The sequence below is a fragment of the Microtus pennsylvanicus genome, chromosome 9 (assembly GCF_037038515.1).
Source record: "Microtus pennsylvanicus isolate mMicPen1 chromosome 9, mMicPen1.hap1, whole genome shotgun sequence".
NCBI lineage: Eukaryota > Metazoa > Chordata > Mammalia > Rodentia > Cricetidae > Microtus > Microtus pennsylvanicus.
The window spans coordinates 12852048-12878743 of record NC_134587.1 but is presented as its reverse complement, the minus strand read 5'-3'; the positions used below and the strand labels follow the sequence as shown (position 1 = coordinate 12878743).

The 26696-nt window shown below is 37.1% G+C and overlaps 1 protein-coding gene across 6 annotated transcripts in view; it reads left to right on the top strand.

Moving 5' to 3' along the window:
* The window catches only part of Ubr3 (ubiquitin protein ligase E3 component n-recognin 3), a 133848-nt gene that overhangs the window by 14848 nt on the left and 92304 nt on the right, over positions 1-26696 (top strand). For 4 of the 6 annotated variants that reach the window (XM_075984942.1, XM_075984939.1, XM_075984943.1 and 1 more), the window contains exons 2-8: positions 5812-5951; positions 9314-9472; positions 11620-11763; positions 12302-12351; positions 18432-18498; positions 19812-19942; positions 21619-21847. In XM_075984942.1, the coding sequence (XP_075841057.1) occupies positions 5812-5951; positions 9314-9472; positions 11620-11763; positions 12302-12351; positions 18432-18498; positions 19812-19942; positions 21619-21847 (920 nt within the window). The remainder of the gene's footprint in view (positions 1-5811; positions 5952-9313; positions 9473-11619; positions 11764-12301; positions 12352-18431; positions 18499-19811; positions 19943-21618; positions 21848-26696) is intronic. The other 2 variants (XM_075984944.1, XM_075984940.1) reach the window with 1 other exon arrangement.

Below are 26696 nucleotides of genomic sequence, written 5' to 3'. Positions count from 1 at the left end.
GCAAGTTCCAGGACAGCCAGGGCTAACTCCCTGGCCCTAAAAATATAAACTTATCATATTCATTTATTTGTATATTGTTCATGCTTTCTTTCACTTTATGAAAGTAGCATTGATTGTTTATAACAGACTATATGGCTCAAAAGGCAGAAAATATTATCTGTTCCTTTAAAACAAAACATCAGAAACATGGTTAAATTCTGTACTATAGTTACAGGTTTTGTGAACTTAAAAATTACATTCCTTTCCCAAGCAAGTAAAATTGTTAGGAAACATGTGGATACATGTTAATTTAAGATCTCATCCAAACTAAGAACTATAAAAGAATAGCTATAAATAATACATTTTTGGTTTTACCATGACTTTTTAAAAAAATCATATACTAATCTAAATGTAGCAGTCACTTAACCATTTAAATTTCAACCTGAAAGTTGAGAGGAAAGTGTTACTTATGAATACTTGGGGAAATGATGCTGTTATTAGCTGCAGTAAGGAGTCTGGATATAGGGAACAGGTTAACAAGGTTTGTACAAGAGCTAGGCGGTGGTATATGTTTTTTATGGACTTACTCCTTTTTACTAGTAATGACTTATTTATTTAATCAGGATTTGGTCTAAGCTACAAACAGAATATTTTAGTCAGACAGTTACAAAGATGTACAATTTCTTTCCCTCCCTCCCTCCTTCCCTCCCTTTCTTTTTTTTTAATTTGCTTATTATGTATACAGTGTTTGTATGCCTGCAGGCCATAAGAGGGCACCAGATCTCACTACAGATGGTTGTAAACCACTATGTGGTTGCTGGGAATTGAAGTCAGGACCTCTGGAAGAGCAACTAGTGCTCTTAACCTCTGAGCCTTCTCTCCAGCCCAAGATGTACAATTTCTTATATAGACACCCCCATTCCTCCTTATAAAGGGATTTATGACTTTTTTTTTAAAATCTGCAAGCATTTAAGTATGAGTATGGTGTATGGGAATGGAGTTTACTGAATATACACTGGCAAATATTTCGTAAATAGCAGGAAAAACTATAAAGTAGGAGCTCTCGTTCTGAAACTGTAAGTATATTGTCATAATTTTTATAATTTCAGTTTTAATATCTGCTCAGTTACTCATTCTCTAATTTACTCTAAAGTAAAAGAGGGTTAGATTTCTACACACTGGGACTTTAACGCTGCAAATAGTGTTGTTACTCTTTTTCTCATTGAGAAAACAGGAGTGCTCTACTGCTTATGTTTAAAGTTACACACATGTGATGTATTTGTGTTTATGGACTTCCTCCCTTCTTACTTTGGTACTGGGAATTTAACCAGGATACTACACATGCTAAGCATGAACTATACCTCAAGCTTGCAGAAATAGTGAGTAGGGATCTAATGTAAGTTATGAGTCCCTATGTTAATCTTGCATTTTTTTCTGGTCACCTAATTTATAAACAAAGGAGAGAGTTTATAAAATGTCTCTGTACAGTTATGAGAATTTCTGGGGCCATGTATGGTAGTCTGTGCCTGTAATCCCAGCAATGGAATGTGGCGGTGGAAAGATTGGGGCTTAAAGGCAACTTCAGTTACGTTAGGGATTTTGAAGCCAGTCTGGGTCATGAGACCTTTCCTAAAAAACCCCCACAATATGGGTATTCATGTATCACTATCAATGCTAGGAAATGTGACAGAATATTATCTCATAACTGAATTATAATTTAAAATAAACTCAAACTAATGTAGTTACAAAATTTGAAAGTAAAATTTTCAAAAGGTTTTAAAGAACTGCAGAGAGTCTGGAGAGATGGCTCAGGAGTTCAGAGTGCTTGGGAGGCAGAGGCAGGTGGATCTTTGTGAGTTTGAGGCCAACCTGATCTACAGAGCAAGTTTGGGACAGCCAGGGCAACATAGAAAAACACTGTCTCAAAAACTGCCACCAAGAAAAAAGAAAAACAAGCAAACAAGACTGTCTGCTGCTCTTCCAGAAGGTTTAAGTTTGGTTCCTAGTACGTAACACCTGACAGCTCACAACCACCTGTTTCTCTAACTGCGTGGATCTGGCACTATGCCTCCTCCAGCATGTGCCCACCGCCCCGCCAATGTGGCATACACACATACACATAAACCTGAAAAAAATTTTTTTTTTAAGAACCAATCTTAGAGGGTTAAAGGATTATGTCCTAAGATTAGAAAGAGATTAGAGAAGTTTATCCTTAATGTTGGGGTAGTAAGCTATGTGTACTGAGTCCAGGTCTAAGATGGGGCATTGTGCCATTCTGGGACTAAAACACAGGGTTGTATTTAGTTAGCCCTTTGGCTAACTATGAATTATAAACATTTTTCTGTTTTGTCATTGACAAATGAATATGTGTGATATTTGTTCATTAATCATCAATGGTGGCTAGATTTTGTTAGGCTTAAATTGTCCCCTTCCTTTCCTCCCCCTTTCCCCTTCCTTTTCTCTTCCTTCTTCCTCTCTCTCTCTCTCTCTCTCTCTCTCTCTCTCTCTCTCTCTCTCTCTCTCTCTCTCTCTCTCTCTCTCTCGGAGACAGGTACTCGCTATACAATCCAGGCTGGCCTAGAACTGCTGTGTAAATCAGGCCTATTGCAAATTACAGAGACCTGCCTACCTCTGCTTCCCAAGTACTGGGATTAAAAACATATGCTCCCATCCTGACTCAAATAATTTCTTCTTTTTATTCTTATGCTTTTTCCTCCTTTAGATTTTCCCTCTCATATAATATATTGTGATTATGGATTCTCCTTCCTCTGCTCCTTTCACTTCCTCCCAATTCCCCTCCTATCTAGATCCACCCTTTTCTGTCTTTCATTAGAAAACAAACAGGCATCTGGAGAGATGGCTCAGCGGTTAAGAGCATTGCCTGCTCTTCCAAAGGTCCTGAGTTCAATTCCTGGCAACCACATGGTTGCCTCACAACCATCTGTAATGAGGTCTGGTGCCCTCTTATGGCCTGCAGACATACACACAGACAGAATATTGTATACATAACAAATAAATAAATAAATAAATTTTTTTTAAAGAAGAAAACAAACAGGCTTTTAAGGGCTAATAATAAAATAAAATAAGATAGAACAAAAACTAACTCATTGGAATATGACAAAATAAACAAAGAGAAGGCAGAGAACTCAAGAAAAGGCACAAGAAACAGATACAGATATAGAGATACTCAGAAATCCCATAAAAACACTAGACTAGGTGCTTTAATGTAGACTCAAAGAACTGTAGAATAAAAAGAAGAAAAAAAGTGTAGGGGAACTGCCATTATGAGACAAGATTCTAAAGAGGCCATTGAGTTTGATTTCTGTTGACATCTACTGCTGGGCGTGCAATCTACCCTCAGGAGTAGGTTTGTTTCTCAGTGAGAGTCCCTTGGAGAGAACTAAAATTTTATTTGCAAGTGGCTATCAATTGGAAACAGCTTCTGGGTTGGGCATGCATCCACTTCTCCTTTTAGTTCTAGGACCCCATCTGGTGCAGACCCATGCAGGCCCTGTGCATGCTGGCTCGATCTCTCTGAGCCCATATGTACATTGGCTGATTTAGGAAGTCTTGTTTTCTTGGTGTCTTTCACCCTTTCTGACTTTTATGCTCTTTTCACTTCCACTTCCACAGGATTCCGGAGCTCTGGGAGGGATTTGATGGAATATCTATAAAACAGTGCCTTGCTTTACCATCGTTAGAGAAGCTGCCTCCTGCAGCAGCTAGGAACAAATAGAGAGGCCATAGCTAGACATGCAGAGAGTGAGAGACCGCAGAACATTCATTCTAAATGGGGATATCTACACATGCTAAAAGGAATGTCTCCCCCAAATAATTTCTTTGTCATTAAATATCCATGAACATATTCTAGGGTCACAATGCCATTGTCATCTAATAAAATTCACTGTAGTGAATTAGTGTGCAGTAGTTAATCAGATCACCTTGGCTGTTCACACATTTTATCTGATTACTTGATCTCTCAAACCCCTTAGACTAGAGTAGCCTTTTTACCTGCTTGATCCCTCTGACACCGACAGCTTGCAGAGAAACTGAAACCAATTTTCCTACGTATAATGTCCTATTCTTTGTCTGTTTTCTTGAGGTGTCATTTAACTAGTTCCTTCGTTTTGCATACTTCTCATAAGGAGTTGGCCCTTGAGGTTGGTGCTGGTCACTTTACTTTCTGTGTTCATGCTGTGCGCTTCATATGCATTGCAATGCCCCTTCTTTTATTCCAGAATACCAAGATCGGTATGGTTATAGTTTAATTCCTTAGTGGGGTGTTTTCCCTTAAGCTTTCTCTTAACAAATAAGTGGGTCAGAGACGGAGAGGGGGAGAGGGAGGGAGAGGGAGAGAGGGCAAGAAGGAGAGGGGAGGAGGGAAAGAGGGAGACAGGGAGAGAGGACTATTAGAGCATAACAAAATCTAGCAGATACTGCAAAATAATTTCCACATTACTGTTTTTTTGTTTGAAAATTACTTTGTTAGAGAACCAGAGCACCTTTTATATATTTACTAAAAAGTACTTCTTTTGCTAATTTTGATATCATGTCCTGATTTTTCTATTGTTTCCTTTTTTCCATTTTAAAGAGTTTTTAATTATAGTAATTATCTGCTTTACATATTGTGTTTTTCCAGTTACTCTGTATAGAAGCTAAATCTTACCAGATAGGCTTTCTATACTCCAAGATAATAAAGAATATTATTTTATTTCAGACTTCTTGTATATAATTTTTAATGTTAATGGTATATATTTTGTGTTGTTTAAGGTAGGGATACAATTTATTTTCTGTTAATAATCAATTTTGACCTAAAAGAGTTTGTTACATGGGGTAGAGAGAACTTGCAGCTAAGAGTTCACCTTGTTTTTGCAAAGGATGCCAGTTTGGTTCTTAGCACCCACATTGGATGCTCACAAACTGATGCAACTCAAGCTTCAGGGGATCTGATGCCTTTGGCTTCTGCGGGCACCTGTACTCTTGTGTACACTTATGCAGTTGATATAAAAATCTTGTAAGTCAGCTGCATAGTGATGGCGCATGCCTTTAATCCCAGCACTTAGGAGAGAAAGGCAGGTGGATCTCTGTGAGTTCGAGGCTAGCTTGGTCTACAGAGTGAGTTCCAGGACAGCCAGGGCTACACAGTAAAACCCTGTCTTGAAAAGCAAAACAAAAACAATAACCAACCAAACAAAAATCTTTTAAATCTTTTCACTATATTGGGTTGTTATGCTGTGTTAGTCATATAAACTTCTAAAATAAACTTCAATTACTTATATCACTGATTAATTCATTGAGGTAGGAATGGAAAATGTAAATACTTCAAATAACTACCAAGTTGTGCTTTATAGGTTTATATATTTTTTTTTACTTTATGTTTTTTGAGGCAGGATTTCTTTGTGTAACAGCCCTGGCTGTCCTGGAACTTGCTTTGTAGACCAGGCTAGCCTCGAACTCAAAGAGATCTGTCTGCCTCTGCCTCCCGAGTGCATACTTACTTACTTACAGGTTTATAAAGGATGGAAATAATAAAATAGCTCTTGGAAGTAATATATTACAGTCAGAAATGTAAAACTATGGTGATTTTCTTTTTGTGTTCTGTTTGGGAAATGGCTGTTATGGTCTTTCTCAGAGTCTCTTTGGGTGCCACTTTAAAGGACTACTAAAGCTGTATTCGTTTAGCTTGGTGCTTTAAAAATCACAAAGAAGAATTATTCTGGCTTTAATATTTGCTTGTATTTTTTATTAATATTATAAATAGAAGTAAGAATTTTGCCTGGCTAGACATTGTTATTTTTCCCTTTTTCTCAGTTCCTTTTTTCCCCATTACAGGTTTTGCAGAAGACATCAGATTAAATCAAGTTCAAATATTCCCTGTGTCCCCAAAGACTTATTGATGATGTCTGAATTTGTTCTTCCAAGATTTATTTTTTGTCTTATTCAGTACTTGAGAGAAGGCTATAATGAACCAGGTATGTTTTAATATGTTCATTGAAATACTCTTAAATGATCACATCATAGAATTTTAGCACTAATAATAAAGTGAAAATATAAAGCGATTAAATTTTTTTTTCTTTTTGGTTTTTTGAGACAGGGTTTCTCTGTGGTTTTGGAGCCTGTCCTGGAACTAGCTCTTGTAGACCAGGCTGGTCTCGAACTCACAGAGATCCCCTTTTATATTTATATTTTTAACAATGTGTGTATTTGTGTGTGTGGTCTTTGTGTGTTTTAGTGCATGTGAGTGCAGGTGCCTAGGGAGGCCGGAGGTGTCAGATCTCTTAAAGCTTAAGTTTTAGACAACTGTAAGCCTTCAGATGTGGTTGCTGAGAATTGAACTCATGTCTTCTGTAGGAGCAGCACATGCTTTGAACCACTGAGCCATTTCTCCAGCCCAAGATAGCACTCGTTTTTAATATTTTGTTGCTGCTTTTTTGAGACAGGGTTTCTCCCATGTAACCACCCTGACTATACTGGAGCTTGTTCTGTAGATCAGACTGGCCTCAAACTCAGAAATTCATCTGCCTCTACCTCCCGAGTGTTAGGATTAAAGATGTGCACCACCACTGCCCAGATTTATTTAAACATTTTCAATACTTAAAAAAAAAATTAAGCCGGGCGATGGTGGCGCACGCCTTTAATCCCAGCACTCGGGAGGCAGAGGCAGGTGGATCTCTATGAGTTCGAGACCAGCCTGGTCTACAGAGCTAGTTCCAGGACAGGCTCCAAAGCCACAGAGAAACCCTGTCTTGAAAAGCAAAAAAAAAAAAAAAAAAAAAAAAAAAAAAATTAAATATAGTATATAAAATAAAGGGCTTCGTGATGGCATTTTTGTACATTATATTTTATCATAAGTAACCTTTTCCCCTTTCTGCACTGTCTTTTGCTGTGCCTTATGCTCCTTTGCTTAATATTTTTAAAGTAATGACTATGAAAAATAGAAAAATAATGGTATGTACAACTTTATAGATACATTATAGGAGGCATAGTTTGGTACTTTTGCCTCTAAATAGTGATTTGCAATTATATTATGATTGAGCAAAATTATATAGTTGAGAAATGTTTGAATTTGATAAATTTTTAGATAATAAATTGCTATTGTTTTCCTCCCTGAGATATTTTATATAACAACTTATGATAGGCTGAAATTGTTTGCTTTCATATTACTGTATCAGTGCTAAGTGTGCATTGAGTTAGTGCTTAAAAAGAGGAAAAACACTCAATTTACACTTTGTCATAATCTTGAGTAATGTGCTTTAAATGGTTGATCTAGGCACATATTAGAGTTCGTTGTAAGACATGAATTAGAGAGAATAGTGGATAGAAAAAATTTATTAGCTTTTTATAATGTCTTCTGCAGTTCTAACGATAGTGACTTTTTATCCTGTGGTACCACTTTTTATATTATTTTTCTATGTTTTAAACAATTTAATCTGTAAATCTTATATTCAGTTTGAGGCTAGGATATGACATACATTTCTATCTTCTAGCCTTATTCTTAAATAGGAATAGTAGATCTGTTTATTTTTATTTTATTTTTACTTTTTTGAGGTGGATCTTGCTCTGTATTTGTCTGTCTGGAAGCTCACTGTGTAGACTGATCTCAGATTTGTGGTTCTCCTTTGCTGCTGTCTCCTGGGGGCTGGGATTGCAGGTGTACATCACCATGGGTGTTCTATAATCTGCTTACCATTCCTGAGCATCTCTGTTGTGAGCAAGCCATTACATTCCCTTAATTGTGTTTTAAGCAACAACATAGAATTATTTTTGAAGTACTTTTCTCAGAATATATATCTTAAAGAAAAATATTGCTTTGATTTAGTCCCAGACTGCTGTCTCTTCAGAGTGAGGAACTGCAGATACTAGACGAACTATTTTCAAAGTTGTTTTCTGCATTATTTCTCTTGAACTTGCTAAGCTTTTTGGAAATTTGCATTTTGTATCACAGGCATTCTATTTTTAAAAAATAATATAACATTTTTTTGTGAGAATTTAAAAATTTACAATTACTTTAAAGAATATTCACACAAAAGTATCTTACTTTTCCTTCGGTAAGATTCAGTGTTAAAAAGGTAGGTAACTCAAGTACACTGTGTATCCATGATAGTTATATGATACTGTTATCTGATTATTTATTTATTTAGAGACTAGGTCTCACTATGTAGTCTGGCTCACCTGGCTCTCTGTGTAGACCAGGCTAGTCTTGAACTCAGAGATTACCTGCCTCTGCCTTCAGAGTGTTGGGACTAAAGGTGTGTGCTACCACACCTGGCTTTTTACTTCATTTTTATTCTCTCTCTCTCTCTCTCTCTCTCTCTCTCTCTCTCTCTCTCTCTCTCTCTCTCTCTCTTTCTCTCTGGTGGTTTTTGGAGACAGGGTTTCTCTGTAACAGCCCTAGCTGTCCTGGAACTAGCTCTGTAGACCATGCTGGCCTTTAACTGATGGAGCTAAATCCGTCTGGCTCTGCCTCCCAATTGCTGGGATTAAAGGCATGTGCCACCACCGCCCAGCCCCTTTTTGTTTTGTTTTGTTTTAATCTGAAAATATGAAGAAACTAGTGGAAGCATTTTTATCTAAGGATGAGTTTCATGAACATACATTCATTAAGTTTTCTTCTCTTGCTTAACATTAATTTCTTAGACAAACAATCAAAAAAAAAAAAAAAAGAAAAAGAAAAAAAACCCTCCCAAAAACCTAAACAAAAACCCCAAAAGCTGTGTTTATTTGTGACCACACTATAAATTCAAGATCATAGAAACTCATGGATTCACAGAAATCTTGTGGATTCATAGTTGCTTTGGGTTCTTTTTCTTTTCTTTCTTTTTTAAAAAGATTTATTTATTTATTATGTATACAGTATTCTCAGTAGTCTGTCTGCATATATGCCTGCAGGCCAGATGAGGGCACCAGATCTCATTACAGATGGTTGTGAGCCACCGTGTGGTTGCTGGAAATTGAACTCAGGACCTTTGGAAGAGCAGGCAGTGCTCTTAACCACCGAGCCATCTCTCCAGCCCCTGGGTTCTTTTTCTCTACCCCTAAAATGTCTATTAGATGTCAGAGCCCCTGGAAACTAAAGCAAGTATCAGTTATACATCTCCTGTGTTCCCATGTAAGTCACTGGGAACTTTGGAACCCATTCTGGAACTAACTCTTATAGACCAGGATGGCCTCGAACTCACAGAGATCCGCCTGCCTCCTGCCTCCTGAGTGTTTGGATTAAAGGCGTGTGCCACCATGGTCCAGCTTTTTAAATTATTCTTAATTATATAATTATGTAAATATATATACATACACGCATATAACATATGTGTCATAAAAAACTCTTTCTTTTTAGCAGCTGATGTGCCATCAGAAAAAGATCTTAACAAAGTCCTGCAGCTTTTGGAGCCTCAAATTTCCTTTTTAGAAGACCTGACTAAAATGGGAGGAGCAATGAGGTCTGTTCTTACTCAGGTGTTAACAAACCAGCAAAACTACAAAGATCTGACTTCTGGTAAGTGAAACGGTAGGAGAAGTTTACAATCTACTTATTTGTTGTAATAAAAAGTAGCATCTTTTAGAATTTAAAAGTGAAGTTAATATTTTTCATAGACTTCTAAAGCTTGAAATTATTAAGGAAACTTATAGATGAAGAAACTGAACTTCAGAAAAATTACGTGGCCTTTTAAAGACTTCTCAACTAATTCCTATTGGAGCAACCAGTGCCTTCATTAGGTCTGATGACACTTGAGAGAGTTGAGCTCAGGTTGCTGGTCACTGACAGTGCCTTACCTGCTCCCCAGACTAGAATATCCATTCCTTGTTGTTGGGGTGGGGACATGCTAACACCTCACTAAGAAGGCAATGTTTATTCAAAATAAAATCTCACAGCAGAAGTCATGAGCTAGAGGGTCATGGAATTGGGTGGTAAAGGGGCTAAATGCCAGGAAGATGTTCTAGTGTTTGTCATAAGTAACATGCAACAGGACAAAAGATGAGGCAACTTTTGAAAGTATAGCAAAAAAGGTAGTACACACTGTAGACTCTTGGGAAAAGGAATAGTGTGAGGTTCATGATGGTTCTGGGAGACTTCCTGACTGTACACGATGGCCCTGAAGCAGATCGTGGTGGTCCTGCTGAGTTAAAAAGATGCACAAACTGATCATCATATTGGTCTGCTGAAGCTGGTAGAAACTGGAATTTTGGGGGCAGAATACCAAGGAGTGATGGGCAGAGTTTTGGAGAACTAGTGAATATTCACTGTGATACTACCCTAGGCCTTTTTTTGTTTTTTCCTTTTTAGATTTTCTTACTTTATATGTGTGAGTATTTCACTTGCATGTGTGTATGTGAACCACTTGCATGTCTGGCATCTGTGGAGGTCATCAGATCTCCCGGTACTAGAGTTGAAGAACTAGGCTTTAAGTTCAACACACTGAACTCCTGTGTGATTACATAGTAAGCAGCGTTCAGAGCTCAAGTAAGACACAAACCACAAAGAGTTGGCAAATGCCATGGAATTAGACTTTTATATAGGGAATAAGTTTTCCTTAAGAACTCTGAATTAGCCGGGTGGTGGTGGTGCACACCTTTAATCCCAGCACTCAGGAGGCAGAGGCAGGCGGATCTCTGTGAGTTTGAGGCCAGCCTGGTCTACAAGAGCTAGTTCCAGGACAGGCTCCAAAATCACAGAGAAACCCTGTCTCGAAAAACCAAAAAAAAAAAAAAAAAAAAAAAAAAAAAAAAAAAAAGAAAAGAAAAAAAGAAAAAAAAAGAACTCTGAATTACTACTCATTTTTTTCACTACTTTTTCATTTTCCATAATATATTAAAAAGACAAGAAGAAAACCAGCAATAATTAGTAAATTGAAATGCCTGAATGAAAGTTCTAAGATGAACTGTGGAACCTAAATGATGTTTTCATACTTGTGGAGAGAAATTGCTTAGTGGTGCTTCAATATAATTTATACATTTTGTTTTTTCCTCCCTCCCTCCCTCCCTCCCTCCCTCCCTCCCTCTCTCCCTCCCTCCCTCCCTTCCTTCCTTGATGTAGGGTTTCTCTTTTTGTTTTTCATTTTTCAAGATAGTTTCTCTTTGTAGCCTTGGCTGTCCTGGAACTCACTTTGTAGTCCTGGCTGGCCTCAAACTCAGAGATCTGCCTACCTCTGCCTCCCAAGTGCTAGGATTAAAGGCATGTGCTACCGCCTGGCTATAAATTATACTTTTGGTTTCTTAAATGTGGTAAGATTGGAAAAAATAAGAATCAAATGTAATTTTGTTTGCAATATTTGAAAATTTCTACTGAAGCTTTATCTCCTCAGGAAAGCCTTTCTGAGCACTCTTCTCTGGATAAGTCTTGCATGGTTGGTGTCCTAACGCCACAGATGCTCAGGTCACCTGCAGAAGTCTGCTTAGCAATTGTCATTGTAGCATTTTCTTTTGCCTTTCTTTACCACTGATTTATAGCAGTATTTCATTCCTGTTGCTCATTCTGGAATTGTCAATGCCAAGCATAAGCACAAAATATTATATGAAACAAATTTTATGTTTGTTGTAGTTTCCTCTTCCATTAAAATATTTACTCATGTGTATTCACAGGATGACTATTTAGATTTTGAGTGGAATATTTTCTTCTGACTCTAACTTTATTTTAAATATTAGGTCTTGGAGAAAATGCTTGTGCAAAGAAAAGCCATGAGAAGTACCTTATAGCTTTGAAGAGCTCTGGACTCACATATCCTGAGGATAAGCTTGTATATGGGATGCAGGAGCCATCTGCTGGTACTAGCACTCTGTTAGTTCAAGGTTTGTCTAAATATTTAATTTGAACCGTAGTGACATTATTTTATTAAAACAGAAAGCTCCTCAAACTTTTCTCATGATTGAACAAATTTATTTTGAGCTTTAACAGTATCATTCTTTATATTAGAATCAAGAAATAATTGATTGGCCTTTCCTTTCTGCTGAAGGGGTGAGGGAATACCCAGACCATGAAGAATCTTTACTTTTTTGCTTTCCTTAAATGCGAGTTGTCGAGTGTTTAGTGCTGTGGCTCTGATGTGTGAGAGAAGTGCAGTAGTTGCTACTTAGACGTTACCAGCTTAGTGTTCAGCAGTCATGGCTCAGACCTGAAAAGCAAGCACCACTTGTGGCTATTAAATTTAGGATTTCACTGGGATTTTTCTATTGAAGTACCAGCCTAGTAGATAACACTTTAAAGTTATCCTTGAACCCTGCCAAGGTAATGTTTAGAATGTGGTGTTTTCCCTCATGGAAAGTTCTGATATTTTCATATCTCAGAATAATTTTCAAGATGGCCAACCTCTTTTTCTTCCACCTTAAGGTCTCGCAGGTGCTCCGGGAGCACTGGGACAGGTTGAGTCTTCAGATGAGGTGAGTTTACATTTTAAAACATTTTAGAAATAGAATTCTAAGTTAGCTATAAAGATTTGTAGTTTGGGGGATGGGTAGACTACTCAGTGGACAGAGTGTTCACAGTGCAAGCATGAAGGCCTGAGTTTGGATTTAAGCACTCAAGCCAGGTGTGTGCTTGTACCTGTAACTCTAGTGCTAGGAGTTGGAGAGAGGGACAGGAGGTGACCCACCGGCATAGGCAAAATGGAGAGTTCCAGGTTCAGTGAGAGCTCCTCTCCCAAAAAATATAGAAGAAATTGATAGAGGCAGGTACCCATTGTTGATTCTGGCCTTTGGAAGTACAGGCAGGAGCACACACCTGCACATAACACGCATACATCTGGCTCCCCCAACTCAAAATTAACTTAAAATTAAGGTAGGATTTCTGAAAACAACAACAACAACAAAGGTTTATGGTTGTTATTTAGTGTAAGTTCCTTATGCATCTAGATACATTCTGAAGCTCAAGAGTAGCTCTGGGATCACGGTTACTTTGTGACAGGACAAAGGATTACAATAGATTGTTACTTTTCATATGTAGAATGAAAAATTTAAAGCATTTACTTAGGTAGCTGAGCAAGGAGGCACATCACTGTAATCCTAGCACATGGGAGGGAGGCAGAGTCGTAAAACCTGTTGTGGTGGCTCATGCCTGTGATCCCATCATTTGAAGGTGGAGGCAGGAGGTTCAATTTAGAGTCATCCTTAGCTACATCTCAAGTTTGAGACCAGCCTGGGATATATGAATTTAAGATTAGTCTGTCTGGGTTCCTTGAGACCTTGTCTCACATAGTAACAAGACAAGACAAAACAAAACAAGGGACTGAAGGTGTTGTTGAGGAGTAGACTGCTCGCCCAGCATTTGAAGGCTCCAGGTTTCATCTTCAGTACCTAGTACACATGCATACATACATGTACACACACGTGCACACCCCCCCCCCCCGAAGCCAGCATGGTAACATATGTCTGTTCCTAGTGTTGACAAGATTAATGCAGGTAGATTGAGTTTAAGGCCATTCTGGGTTAAAAAAAAATAAAGAAAATATTTGTATTAATATTTTTTCTAGTTAGTGAACCCAAAGTAGGTTTCATAAGACGTTTTTACAAATGTGCAATCATTACACTCACTTGTTGTTTCCCTCGTTCCTTCTACCAGCTTTTCTCTCCTCTCCTGCTCCTGGCAATTCTACTTTATTTTCCCGAGTTGAATTTAATTCTGGGCATGTAGAAAGCCAGCTTTTGAAAGAGGCGCTTTATCCTCTAACGAGGAAAGAAGTAACTTTGCTTTAAACTCTTAGAATTCCATCTGCAATGACACAGTGTCTTCTGGCTGCATGCTGGAATGACACCCTTTGAGAGAGAGTACCTCTTTTTTTTTTCTCAAAAGATTTATTTATTTAGTATACAGTGTTCTGTGTGTCTGCCTGCATGTCAGAAAGGGACATCAGATCTTGTTATGGGTGGTTGTGAGCCTTTTCTGGCATGCAGACAGTTAATTTTTCATGTTTCCCAGGGTGGCATACAATTCATCCTAAAAAGTATAAAGACTACCATTACCTATGACTAGTCACTGAAAGATTTTAGTGGTTATTTTAGGGAAATTACTATTTGAAGATGGTGCTAATTTTTATATAAAATTGTATTTTTTGTGTTTTATTGATACATATATATATATACATATCACATGCCTATTATCTTTATTTTGTGATTTTAGTTGTATTTTGAGATATTGACAGTATGAAGTCATATGATATAGCAAAAACAAATGAAAAAGAGGAGGCAATTAAAGGATTATAAAGTTATGAATGCTTTAGCTAAAAAGTACCTGAGAATTCATTGTGTGAGGCTGTTGTAACTGAATTCCTGAGAATTAACCGACTCACTCAGGGTAGTGAATTTTATGTAGGCAGTGGTGGAGTTGAATTTAGACATCAAGTCTCTTGTCTGCTTGATCTGGTATTTTTACCATAAAGTGGATAGGCCATTGTTCATTCCTGTTGTTACTGTAGAAACCATTGTTGTTGCTGATGGGGTAGTTGTTATTGTGGAGCAAATTTGTCTGAAAGGTTTATGGCTTTAATAATGAAGGTCAAAGTTGGATGGCCATCTAAGATGGCTTAGTCACAGGTTTCACAATTGAGGGAGCTCTGGTTGTTGATCAGGTTGTGGGTTCTCTGTCAAGGCAATCTCAAGTTGGACTTTAATGGTGGACTGACTTAACATTGTGAGCAGGCCCTACAGAGCCATTTCTGAGCTAGCTTGGAAGTTATTGTGGTTTTTTTTGTCTGCTTTTAGGTACAAGTTTGTTGCTTAGGATAGAAATAGGATCCTACCTTTAGATGAGAAAAATGTTAAGGAATTTATACATGTGTTTTGTATCTTCCATAGTTACAGTGTGCCATTAGCCATTCTTTTTCTGAATTCTCTTAATATTCAATAGTTAAATAGCGTTCCAGTAGTTGGTACCCATCTTTTGACAATCACTGTGCATGTGAATATTATGAATATTATTATATTCATATGTTATATAATATGTTTATTATTATAGCTAGTAATGACTATTGAAGAGTTTTAATAAAATTTTATGTATAATTTATTATACATCAAGAAATGAAAGTTATATTTAAGATTGAAAGGTATTTTGGGTGGGCACTTAAAAATATTTATTATTATTTATTTGTGTGTATGTGTGTGTGGGTCTCGTGGAAACCAGAGAAGGTGTGTGTTGGATACTCTAGAGTTTTAGTTACAAGTAGTTATGAGCCTCCCATTAGAAACACCAGGAACTGAAGTCCATTCTTCTGTAAGAACAACAAGCACTCATAAATGGTTGCTATCTCTCACTGTATCCCTCCCTATCCCTACCCTAACCCCCCTTTTAAAGAGAGGGTCTCACTATGTAATCTTAGCTGTCCTGTAACTTGCTATATAGACCATAATAACCTTGAACTCAGATATGCCTGTGCCTGCCTCCTGTACACAAACCCCACCATTCCTAGCTCTCTCTTTTGGGACAGGGTGACTTAGGGTTTCTATCACTATGATGAAACACCGTGATGAAAGCTGGGCGGTGGTGAATCACACCTTTAATCCCAGGACTCTGGAGGTAGAAGCATCTCAAAAAAAAAAAAAAAAAGAGGGAGGAAAGGGTTTATTTACCTTTACCTTACACTTCTATATCACTGTTCATCATCAAAGAAAGTCAGGACAGGAACTCAAATACAGCAGGAACCTGGAGGCAGGATCTGATGCAGAGGCCATGGAGGAGTGCTGCTTACTGGCTTACTCCCCATGACTTGCTCAGCCCTCAGCCTGTTTTCTTAAAGAACCCAGGACCCACCAGCCCAGGATTGGTACCACTTATAATTGCCTCGGCCCTTCTTCATCGATTATTACTCAAGAAAATGTCTTACTTGTCTGCAGCCCAGTTTTTATGGAGCCATTTTCTTAACTGAGGTTCCCTCCTCTCCAATGACTTCAGCTTGTGTCAAGTTGACATTAAGCTATCCCAGAACACAGGGTCACTCTGTTTAGCCCTGGCTGTCTTGAAACTATGTATATTGGGCTGGCCTGGGAACTTACGGAGATCTGCCTGTCCCTGCCTCTTGAATGCTGGTTTAAAGGTATGCACCACCGTGACTAACTTGTTTTCTTCTTTTTAAGACAAGATCTTACTTTGTAGGTCGGCTGGCGTAGACCTATTGTGGAGTGCAGATGGGCTGGGCTCACAGCACTTCCAGTTGCTGGAATTATAGGCATGAGCCACCACACCTGGCTAGAGAGTTGGTTTTTACCGTTCTAAAGTAAAAGGGAATGTACTAGAAATTGGTGGTATTCTCCATAGCAAACACTTTAAAATTTAATGAGCAGCAAAGTTATGTTACTACTAACTTTCTGCTGATCTTTTGAACTTGTCTGTCCTATTTTATTTCTGCTTTTGTTTCTTTTTAAAAAAGTTTTGGTTGTTTCTTTTTTTTTTTAATGGTAAATATTGTGTTAAGACCATTGGCTTACATGAAAAAAATACCACTGGGAGCTCCTTTATAAGCACACAATGTGTTGAGTTGTATTGTGATTCATTTAGAGAGAAAAAGAAGCATTTCCTCCCACTCACAAAGCTAATGGCATATTTTGAATTTGTATTGTACCTTTTTCAAAAACATTTTTTGCATATATTATTAAAATGATTTTAATAACTCAGTAAAGAACAGAATATGCACATTAAGGAGGAAATTGAAAGGATGAGATAGAGTGTGGTGCCTAGATGTAGAGCTTTTTCAATGACTCACTTTTGCCATTTGGAAATTTTACTAAGGCTTTTAAAACCTTCTGCCCCCACCTCCTTTCTTCTTTCCTTTTTCTTTTACTGTTTTAGTATCTGGAAGCTGTAAGTACCATAGCAAATTTGCTTTAGTGTTCATATTGAAATTTAATGAGGCCTGATGATAGGAATTCCTACACTTTTACTCTGCAGACCCACAGATTAGCAAGCCAGCCTTTTGATTATTTTCGTCTGCTAATCCAACAAATTATAAGTAAACGGTGATAGGATGAGGAGAGAACAGCTACATTTTAATTGCCCTATTCTTAGAGCAATGAAAAAAAGTGTTTTAAAGGCTAGGCCTTTTCAGCTTCTAGTATGTTATGCTTATTTCAGAATTCGATCCCTCCCATTTCCCTTTTTGTATGTGTGCTGTGCATATGTCTTGGTTTGCTTTCTGTCCTGTGATAAACACAATTATCACAAAGTTAGGAGAGGAAATAGTTTACTTGGCTGACACATTCTGATCACAGTCATTGAAGGAAGCCAGAGCAGGAACTGAAGCAGAGACCATGGAGGAATGCTGATTCCTAGCTTTGCTCCACATGGGTTGCTTAACTGCTGTTTGTATACAATGCAGGACTACCTGCCCAAGGCATGGCACTGTCCTCAGTGGGCACTGCCATATCAGTCATTAAGAAAATACCCTGCAGAGTTGCCTACAGATTAGTCTGATAGAGGCAATTCTTCAATTGATATTACTTCCCAGAAAACTCTAGTTTATGTCAAATTGGCAAAACATAGTATAGTATGTGTGCTCATGCACGTGTGTACATATTTGTGTTTGTGTGTATGTGTATGTAAGCTCCCCCCTCTTCTTAGTTTTTGAGACGGTGTCTCTTGTATCCTAGGTTAGCCTTGAATTTGTTTTGTTGCCAAAGATAACCTTGAAGTCGTGGTCCCTCTGCCTCTACCTCCCAAGGCTGATTTTATGTGCCACCACGCCTAGTTTATATGGTGGGAGGGATTGAATTTAGGGTGTTGTTCATGGTAGACAATTCTCTACCAGCTGAACAAAGTCCTCAATATTGGAATTTTATTTTTTTTTAAAAAATAGTATTATATTAATTTACACACAATACTATATATATGTGTATATATTAATTTACACAACATTATATATATGTGTGTGTGTGTGTGTGTGTGTGTGTGTGTGTGTGTGTATGCAAGGTGGTGCACATGCCAGGGTGTGTCTGTGGAGATCAGAGGTCAAATTACTGGATTAGGTTTTCTCCTATCATGTGGGTCCTGAAGATCAAACTCAATGTGTCAGTCTTGATAGAAAGTGACTCTATCCACTGAACCATCTCTCTGGTCTTTAATTTGAATTTCTGAGCCCATTTTGTGGCATACTCAATGAAGTCTTTCCTGTTTGCTTTGTTCTGTCTTTTTCTTTCTGCTTATGGTAAATTCCATTATTCCTTTAGCTTCCTTGTGCCTTATTGTTATGTGTATAATCTTACAAAATTTTTCTTTTAGCATTTTGGAATGCTTAAGAGTCTTTCTGTATAGGTACAGATTACAGATATTTGCGTTTTAATAGTAAGGATATTTTACTATGAATTTCAATAAAGTTGCATTAAAACACTTGTAGTTACATAGAAGTGAATTATGTTGGTCAGTAGCATGTAAGAGTGTATATGTTACATCTATTTATTTCCTTAGCTGTATGTTATATTTATATAAAACATACATTTATGAGCATGGCTATGGGTAATGTTGACTTTGTTTCTTCCAGGAGGACCAGGATGGGAGTCAAGGCTTGGGCAAGAGAAAGAGAGTAAAGCTAAGCAGTGGAACCAAAGGTATTTATATTTTGCCCCCTTTTTCTTTTCCTTTTTTTTTTTTTTGAGATAGGGTTTTACTATATAATCTAGACTAGCCTTGACACTACCGTGTCAATCTAGTTGTTGTTAAACTCAACAATCTTTTTGACTTAGCCTCTTAAATTTTACTGATGACAGCTGTGTGCCACTACACCTGGTTATATTCTGTTTTTTTCTTGAAAAATGATAAAACAAACAAACAAACAAAACACTTAATCTTTAGGAATCCCAGCTACATAGTGAGACTCAAGACCCTGGGTTTATTTAAACTTAAATAAATTTAAAGTGTAGTTAACTTTAAATTTTATGTTTTCTTTTCTTTTTTCTTTTTTTTTTTTAAATTTTATGTTTTCATTATTTATTTTTAGCTTTAGATTGTTTTAAATTTGTACCATGACATTATTCTTGTTAGGAAATAGCAGTTCTGAAAACTTGGGGGGCAGTTTCTGGTTTTAGTGTTTTAATTTTTTTTATTATTTTCTGAGTATGTGTGTGCATAGTGCTCGCTGAGGCGAGAAGAGGGAGGGCATAGGACCCCTTGAAACTGCAGTTACAGACAGTTGGGGATTGAACCTGCGTCTTTGGGAGGACAGTCAGTGCTTCTAACTGCTGAGGCTTTTTTTTTTTTTGGTCATTTGAGACAGGATCTTGGTTGTCCTTGAGGTCCGCGTGTTCAAGCTGACCTTGAACTCACAAAGAGCCACCTTCCTCCCCTCCTCCCTAATGCTGGGGAAAAAAAAAGGCTTTTGCTACTATTGCTACCATGCTTTTTAAATTTTGAAAAACTTTGAAATTTTCTCATAGAGTTTTCTATTTATGTCCTCAATTTCAGATTTTGTAGCATTTCACGTTTTGGATTAGTAATGTCAAGTCTAAAATTTGAAGCAGTGAAATTTTAGATAGAGGGCTATATTTAAGAACAAGTACTATATCTCAGTGTGGTGGCCCACGTCTGTAATCCCAGTGCTCAGGAGGCAGAGGCAGGTGGATCTCTGAGTTTGAGGCCAACCTGGTATACAGAGCGAGTTCCAGGACAGCAAGGACTGTTTACATAGAGAAACAAAAAACCAAAACCAAACCAAACCAAACAAAAAAACCAGAAAGACAAATAATACTTAATTTTGAATAACTGCTTTATATTAAGATGTTAGGATGAACTGTGTTATTTGTGCTCATTTCAGGGCACTGCTGAAAGGGTCCCTGAATTGCAAGTTCTGTCAGGTGTGTGTGTGATAACATTTAAATGAGATGAGCAACTTCTTTAGTGATAAATTTTCTCTTTTCTTATGCAGATCAATCCATAATGGATGTTTTAAAACATAAAAGTTTTTTAGAAGAACTATTGTTTTGGACAATAAAGTATGAGTTCCCTCAGAAGATGGTAACTTTCTTACTCAATATGCTTCCAGATCAAGAATATAAGGTATCCATTTATTTCTTCCTTTTGGAACTTTGGTTTCATTCTTTTTATGTCCTTAAATCTTTTTCTTTTGATGCCTTCCTGAGCCGAGGCTCATATAATATAACTGCAAGGGTGTAACACAAAGGGGCATTGGTTGTTCTCTTGTTCAAGTCTGCCCAGAATCCACAGACTCCAGCTCTCCCTCAAAGGAGCACTACTCAGCAGAATTCCATAGCACTGCCATTTTTGGATTTAAGTTTTAAGACAATTAAAACACTATGGTTTAAGAATATAAAATTTTACTTACAATTGCACATCACTTTTTTGAAAAATTATCTTTGTTCTGTGATTTTTACAACAATAAAATCGAAAGTCTTAGCTAAAACCACCTGAGTAATATTACTAAACAAGTGAGTTTTGGGGTCTAACCAAGTGGAGCTAGGTGTGAAGGGAATAATGGGAGATAAACAATAATAAAATAATTCAGGAAGCAAGTAGTATGTAAAATGTCAAGTCCTGTGTAGAACAATGACAAGGTACTATGAGACCATGTAATGGGGTGACTGAGTTTAGATTATGGACTTAGCATAGGTTAGTAGTTGCTGGTTCCATTGTCAATGGGAGAATAGTTACTAACTCACATACAAGTATAGGAAGGTGTAGTTTCTAGTCCCAAAGGATGTGGTTATGGCAAAATGATATAGCACAGTTTATGAAAACCATAAAGCTTGCATGGCCCTCTGCACATTAGGAGAGACACTCTTGAGCAGCATTATTTTGTATGTCTTTATACACACTAAAAAGTGCAGCAGGAAATGTACTTGTGACATAGAAAGGGAATAACACCAACTGTAATTAATACTGCAGAGCATTGGGTCTGACTGCTGCTGGTCAACTTTCAGAGCCGGGGGTGGGGGGCTGGGGAGTTACTTCTTGTGGGGTAATCACACCAACTCTCTTGGTTAGTGATGTTAGCTTCTAGCTAAGATTTCAGATTTTAAAGAACAAGGATAATCTCCACCCTCTCCATCCCCCCGCATAAGGAACAAGATTTTTCTTGTAGGCTGGCTTCCTTGGAATTCACTCTGTAGACCAGACTAGCCTCGAATTCAGGTCCAACTGACTGTGTCCCGAGTCCTGGAATTAAATGTATGTGTCATCACCACCTGGTTAAAGATACTTTTCCGGAAAAATTGATGTATAATTTTAAGTAAAATTTTATGTTCTTTTTTTCTTTTTCTTTTTCTTTTTTCTTTTTTTTTTTTTTTGACACAGGGTTTCTCTGTAGCTTTGGAGCATTACTGTCCTGTCCTGGAACTAGCTCTTGTAGACCAGGCTTGCCTTGAATTTACAGAGATCCACCTGCTTCTGCCTCCCAAGTGCGGGGATTAAAAGTGCGCCACCACCACCTGGCTAAATTTTATGTTCTTAAACCATAGTTTATAATTGTTTTAAAACTTAAATAGGTTAAATTGTTTATTAACTTTAAAAACCATCAAAGCATTTTACTAATGTTCCAAAAAAGGCAAACTGTGACTTAAAATTATCGTAATTATTTAATTACCTTTTTATTTAATTTGCATTGCATCATAAGCTACTAACAGCTTTAAAAGCTGATTATAATATGCAATGTAGAATATTAATAGCAGTTGAAATTTGCAGTTAAACTGATTTTTTTTCTATTTAAATTTTTACAGGTTGCTTTCACAAAGACTTTTGTTCAGCATTATGCTTTTATTATGAAAACACTGAAGAAAAGTCATGAATCAGACACAATGTCTAACAGAATTGTGCATATTAGTGTCCAGTTGTTCAGCAATGAGGAGCTCGCCAGGCAGGTGACAGAAGAGTGTCAGCTCCTGGATATTATGGTCACTGTGCTGCTATACATGATGGAAAGTTGCCTTATTAAAAGTGAACTGCAAGGTAAACTCAGAATTATATTCATTCGTTTATTATTAGTAACTTTTGTGTAGCAAGTTCTGAACATATTTTGTATCCTTTACAAATAACTTTAAAATACTATAAAAATAATGCATATTTGACAGTTTGTAGTTCAGTGTAAAGAAAAAGTTAAAATCATTCCTTTTTAGTCAATTCCAAATAACTTATGTTAACACTTTAATTATTGTTGTTGTTGTTGTTATTGAGATCAAGTTTCTCTGTGTAGCCGAGGCTTTCCTGGACCTAGCTCTGTAGACCAGGCTGGCCTCGAACTCACAAAGATCTGCCTACCTCTGCCTCCTGAGTGCTGGGATTAAAGGCATGTGCCACCACCACCCAGTGTCCAAGCTCCTATTTTGTTTCCTCCTTTTTTTTTCGCCCCATAAATTTGTTGCTGTCTACCTTAGATAGTTTAATATAATTATTCTTAAAATTTCTTTGAATTGGAATAAACCTTTCATTGTTTATATACCTATAGGAAGAACTTTTGTAATCTTTTATTCCCACCATGTGTTTGCTACTTTTTGACATAATGTTTCCACACATTTTCCATTCTTCTTTTCTGTCCTCTTCATCTACCTTCCCTTAAATAATTCATGCCATTGACTATTTGCTGTGTACCAGGGGCTGTGGTTGAATACTATATATAAATGTGTTATCTCAGCTCAGTGTCTGAAGTCTCTGAGATTACCTTTGGCATCTTTATTTTTAGTTTTTTTTTTTTTTTTTTTTTTTTTTTTTGGTTTTTCGCAACAGGGTTTCTCCGTAGCTTTTGGTTCCTGTCCTGGAACTAGCTCTTGTAGACCAGGCTGGCCTCGAACTCACAGAGATCCACCTGCCTCTGCCTCCCGAGTGCTGGGATTAAAGGCGTGCGCCACCACCGCCCGGCTGGCATCTTTATTTTTAGATGAGAACTTGAGTCCTTTGAAAGTTAAGTTATTTACTGTTGATTCAACAGCTAACAAGTGAAGTGCCAAGAAGGATTTCATGTCTCCTAATGTCAGAATTGTCATTCTGTGCCAGTACAAAGACAGGACCACACTGAAAGACTCAGTGCTAAACTTCAAAACAAGTGGGCATTGGAGATGGCTCACTGGTTAAAGCACTTGCCATAGAACACAAACATGAGGGCCAGAGTTAAGATCCTGAGGACTCATGCAAACAACGTAAATACCAGAGTGTATGGTGGCCCTCCAGAGGCCAGTGCTACATGTCTTTCTGCTCATAGACTGACTTGACTTTCTGTGTCTAGCTCCACCTCTCCCTCCCTAATAGCACCTTAACTCACGATGTGACTTTCCCCTCTTATTGTAGAGACAGAGAAAGCTCTATTAAATTATTGAACAATATATGATTGATGTTAAACAGTACACCTCTTTTCTTTATAGAAGAAAATTAGAAAGCTGTTAAGGTTTTAACATGGCCTTTGAGTGTTAGCTGCATATTCCAGATTCTTTTTTCCTTTTTGAGAGAGCATCTATCATCTTTCATCCGTATCAGTGATATTCTCTACAGAATTATATTTAATAGAAAGACTTGTTAAAAAACAGAGTAGAAAGCTTAGAATTTAGAAATATATATACGTATATATATGACTGTATATTCATATACGTATATATATGAATGTGGGGTACACATTTGAGGGTGTACAAGTGTGCGTGTGCATACAGGAATCTGAAGAGGATGTTGAGTGATTTCTATCACTGTCTTATTTCCTTGAGACAGGGTCTCTCACTGCACCAGCAGCTCACCATTTCAGCTAGGCTGGCTGATGCTCTTGGGATCCACCTGTCTGTCGCTCAGTGCTGAGGTTACAGGCATGTGCAGTAGTCATACTCAGGTTTTTACATGGGTGCTGGATATTTGAATTCAGGTCCTCATACTGGCAGAAACAGGTGCTCTTGTCCATGAAGTCTGTTTTCTTGACTAACTGATTTAGCTGTTCTTCTATATAGTTTGCATTTGGTTTTTAAAGAGGATCATTTAGGGGAAAAAATGTGTGAGTTTTTTTCCCCATTTGTTTTCCATTAACTATTGTATTGAAACCATTCTTCATGAAAACTGTGTGACTCATGTGCCTACTGGTTAAGTATGTTACATCAATTACAATCTCCCAGCCAAATTCTAAGGCTACAATTAGCAACCTTTACTTTGCCATGATTTTTAAAACCACTTTCAATAATAGCATGCCATTTCAGAATGCATACTTTTGCTTTTCCAAAAGTACCATACATTTGTGCATTTTATGTTAACAGTATTAGAATGTGCCTAAACTTTATTGAGTAGTTACAGATTCTACAAGGTCTGTTTTTAAAATTTTTAAATATTTGCAATAGCTTCTGTTTAGTTTTTGTATGAATTGTTACTAGGTACTATTCTATTTTTTAAATTTAGTTTCTCACAGTAGTTGAGATTAAATCCAGGACCTATTCATGCTAGACATGTGTTTTATCACTGAGCCAAATTCTTAACCTCTAGATAACATTTAAAAATTACTTTATTGTTAGTAATGATTAAGGAAAATATAATGAGGATTCTCAATGCCACAGCAACAGTTAAAGAATAAAAGGAAAAAACCTTCTAGTGGTCCTAGAGCCCTACCTTATATGCTTACTTTATTATATAAACAGTTGTTTTGCATGCTTTTATATTTTTACTGTAACTCAATTTTCATGTCTCTGAAATTTTATAATTTGTCTTTTGAAACAGCTTGTGTAAAATGGAATTTATAACTGTACAACTGTAGTTACAGATAGTTGTGAACTGCCATGTGGATACTGGGAATTGAACCTGGGTCCTCTGAATTCTCTCTAGCCCCAACAAGTATTTCTTGATGAGTGTATTTCATTTAGCCCTGGCTCATCGCTCTTTGCATCTTTAGTCAGAAAGTACCAGCTTGGATAAAAAGAGTCGTGATTGCCTTATTTCTTTAAAGATTACAAGGTGGTTTTTTTTTTCTTTCTTCACAAGAACAGTTGTATTTAAAGCACTTTTAGAAAAAAGTGTTTTTTTAAAAATTATTGTTTCTGCTTATTCATTTTCTAGTCTCAGTTAAATAGGCCAGCAATTCTAAATTTTACTTATTTATTTTGTTATTCCCAACATCCTAGAACACTGGCTCAACAGCATCTCTGGCTCATCAGTTTGCATTGTCTGAGTTTTAGTTGGGAGTTTTCTTCAGAATTTTGGATGTAGGCGATTCCTCTTCCATAATGGAGTTATGTAGTTTCCCCTTTTTTGTCCATTGGGAATCAGGGAGTAACAGGCAAGCTTGACTTTTAATGGGTCCTGGTTTTATTTGCTCTAACTTAAGAGCAGGGTACAATAATTCTGTGGACTGAAGTATAAATTTAATGTGTAGAAATAAAGAAGTTCAGTAGAGCCCCCCCCCCCCCCCCCGATGAGTTTGGCAAATGCATGGCTAGTTGAAAAGTCTGATAAGGTGAAGAATCATTTAAATGTGATACATTATTTTTTAACTTTAAACATAGAGAAGAATTTTTTTATTTTCCACTTCTTAATAAAAAACATATCGTGGATGCAGGTTGAGATCAGAGGTCAACTTTGTATAATCAGTTTCTTCTTCCACCTTTGTATGGATTACAGGGATTGAACTCAGGTTGCCAGGCTTGTGGGACAAACATCTTCATCTGCTGCATTATCTCAGTGGTTCTCATTTTCCAGTCTTGTAATTCTTTGGAAAAATTGCTTTTAGAGCGTGGTTTCCTTGGTTGGATTTTATCTTCTCTATACTGTATCTGTAAATTCATTTTCAGTCTGTTTAAAGTAGAATTAGCATATCTCTGAAACAATCTTCCTTTTCTGCCCTGAGGTTGCTGGGTTTTTAAAAAGATTTATTTGTTTATTTTACTACGTGAGTGCTCTATCTGCATGTTTGATGTTATGCCAGAAGAGGGCATCAGATCCTAATAGAGATGGTTGTGAGCCACCATGTAGTTGTTGGGAATTGAACTCAGAACCTTTGGAAGAGCAGCCAGTGCTCTTAACTGCTGAGCCATCTCTCCAGCCCCATCCCTGAGATTTTTTTAAACCCCTTTATCCCTATGCATTTATTTCTATTGTATCTCAAAGCATATGATTTATTTTCTGTAATACCTCTTAATGTGAATTCATATTTCATTATTTGTTATACTCTTTGTTTGAATCTATAATTGTGATAAAAAGAACATCAGCATGAACAGAAAAGAACGGACTTTTGGTAACTGTATACCTCAGTGTGTACTAGAAAACAGTACTGGTGTTGAGCATTTGGTGTGCTGTGAGTATGGTTTGTTTCATAGTGGGAATGGAGGCTCCATAGTCCAGTATGCTAGTTAAGGAGTAGGTTAAAAGGATTTTTGGGTGAGGAGGTGTTAAAGAGGTTTCAGTGCTTTTATTTCTGAGATAATTCTGTTTGCTAAAAATTGCATTTACACATATTCTTTGACTAGAAAATAACAATATGTCCCATTTGAAATCAGCAGACTTGAACGATAAACTAGAATGAGATTAATCTAGTGATAATGTTTTTGATTGAAACAGAACCCAGGAAATGAGGTTTTGTAAGCATGTAGCTGCTCAGTGTCAGCAGTGAAGAGGACATGTAGTATTGAGTACGGTCACAGTGCATCCAGGGCTTCATGTTGACATTCCATTTAATGCCTCGGAGAGACACTCCTTACTTTATTTTAAGAATGAAGGGTCTAAACAACATGCCTAGAGTCATACTGATTTTAAATGCTATGCTGGGGCTAGGATTTAAGTGTTTCTGCTTCTAAAGTCTATCATAATATTTTGTATCATTAGTGAAGTTGTTTTTTAAAAAAGTAAT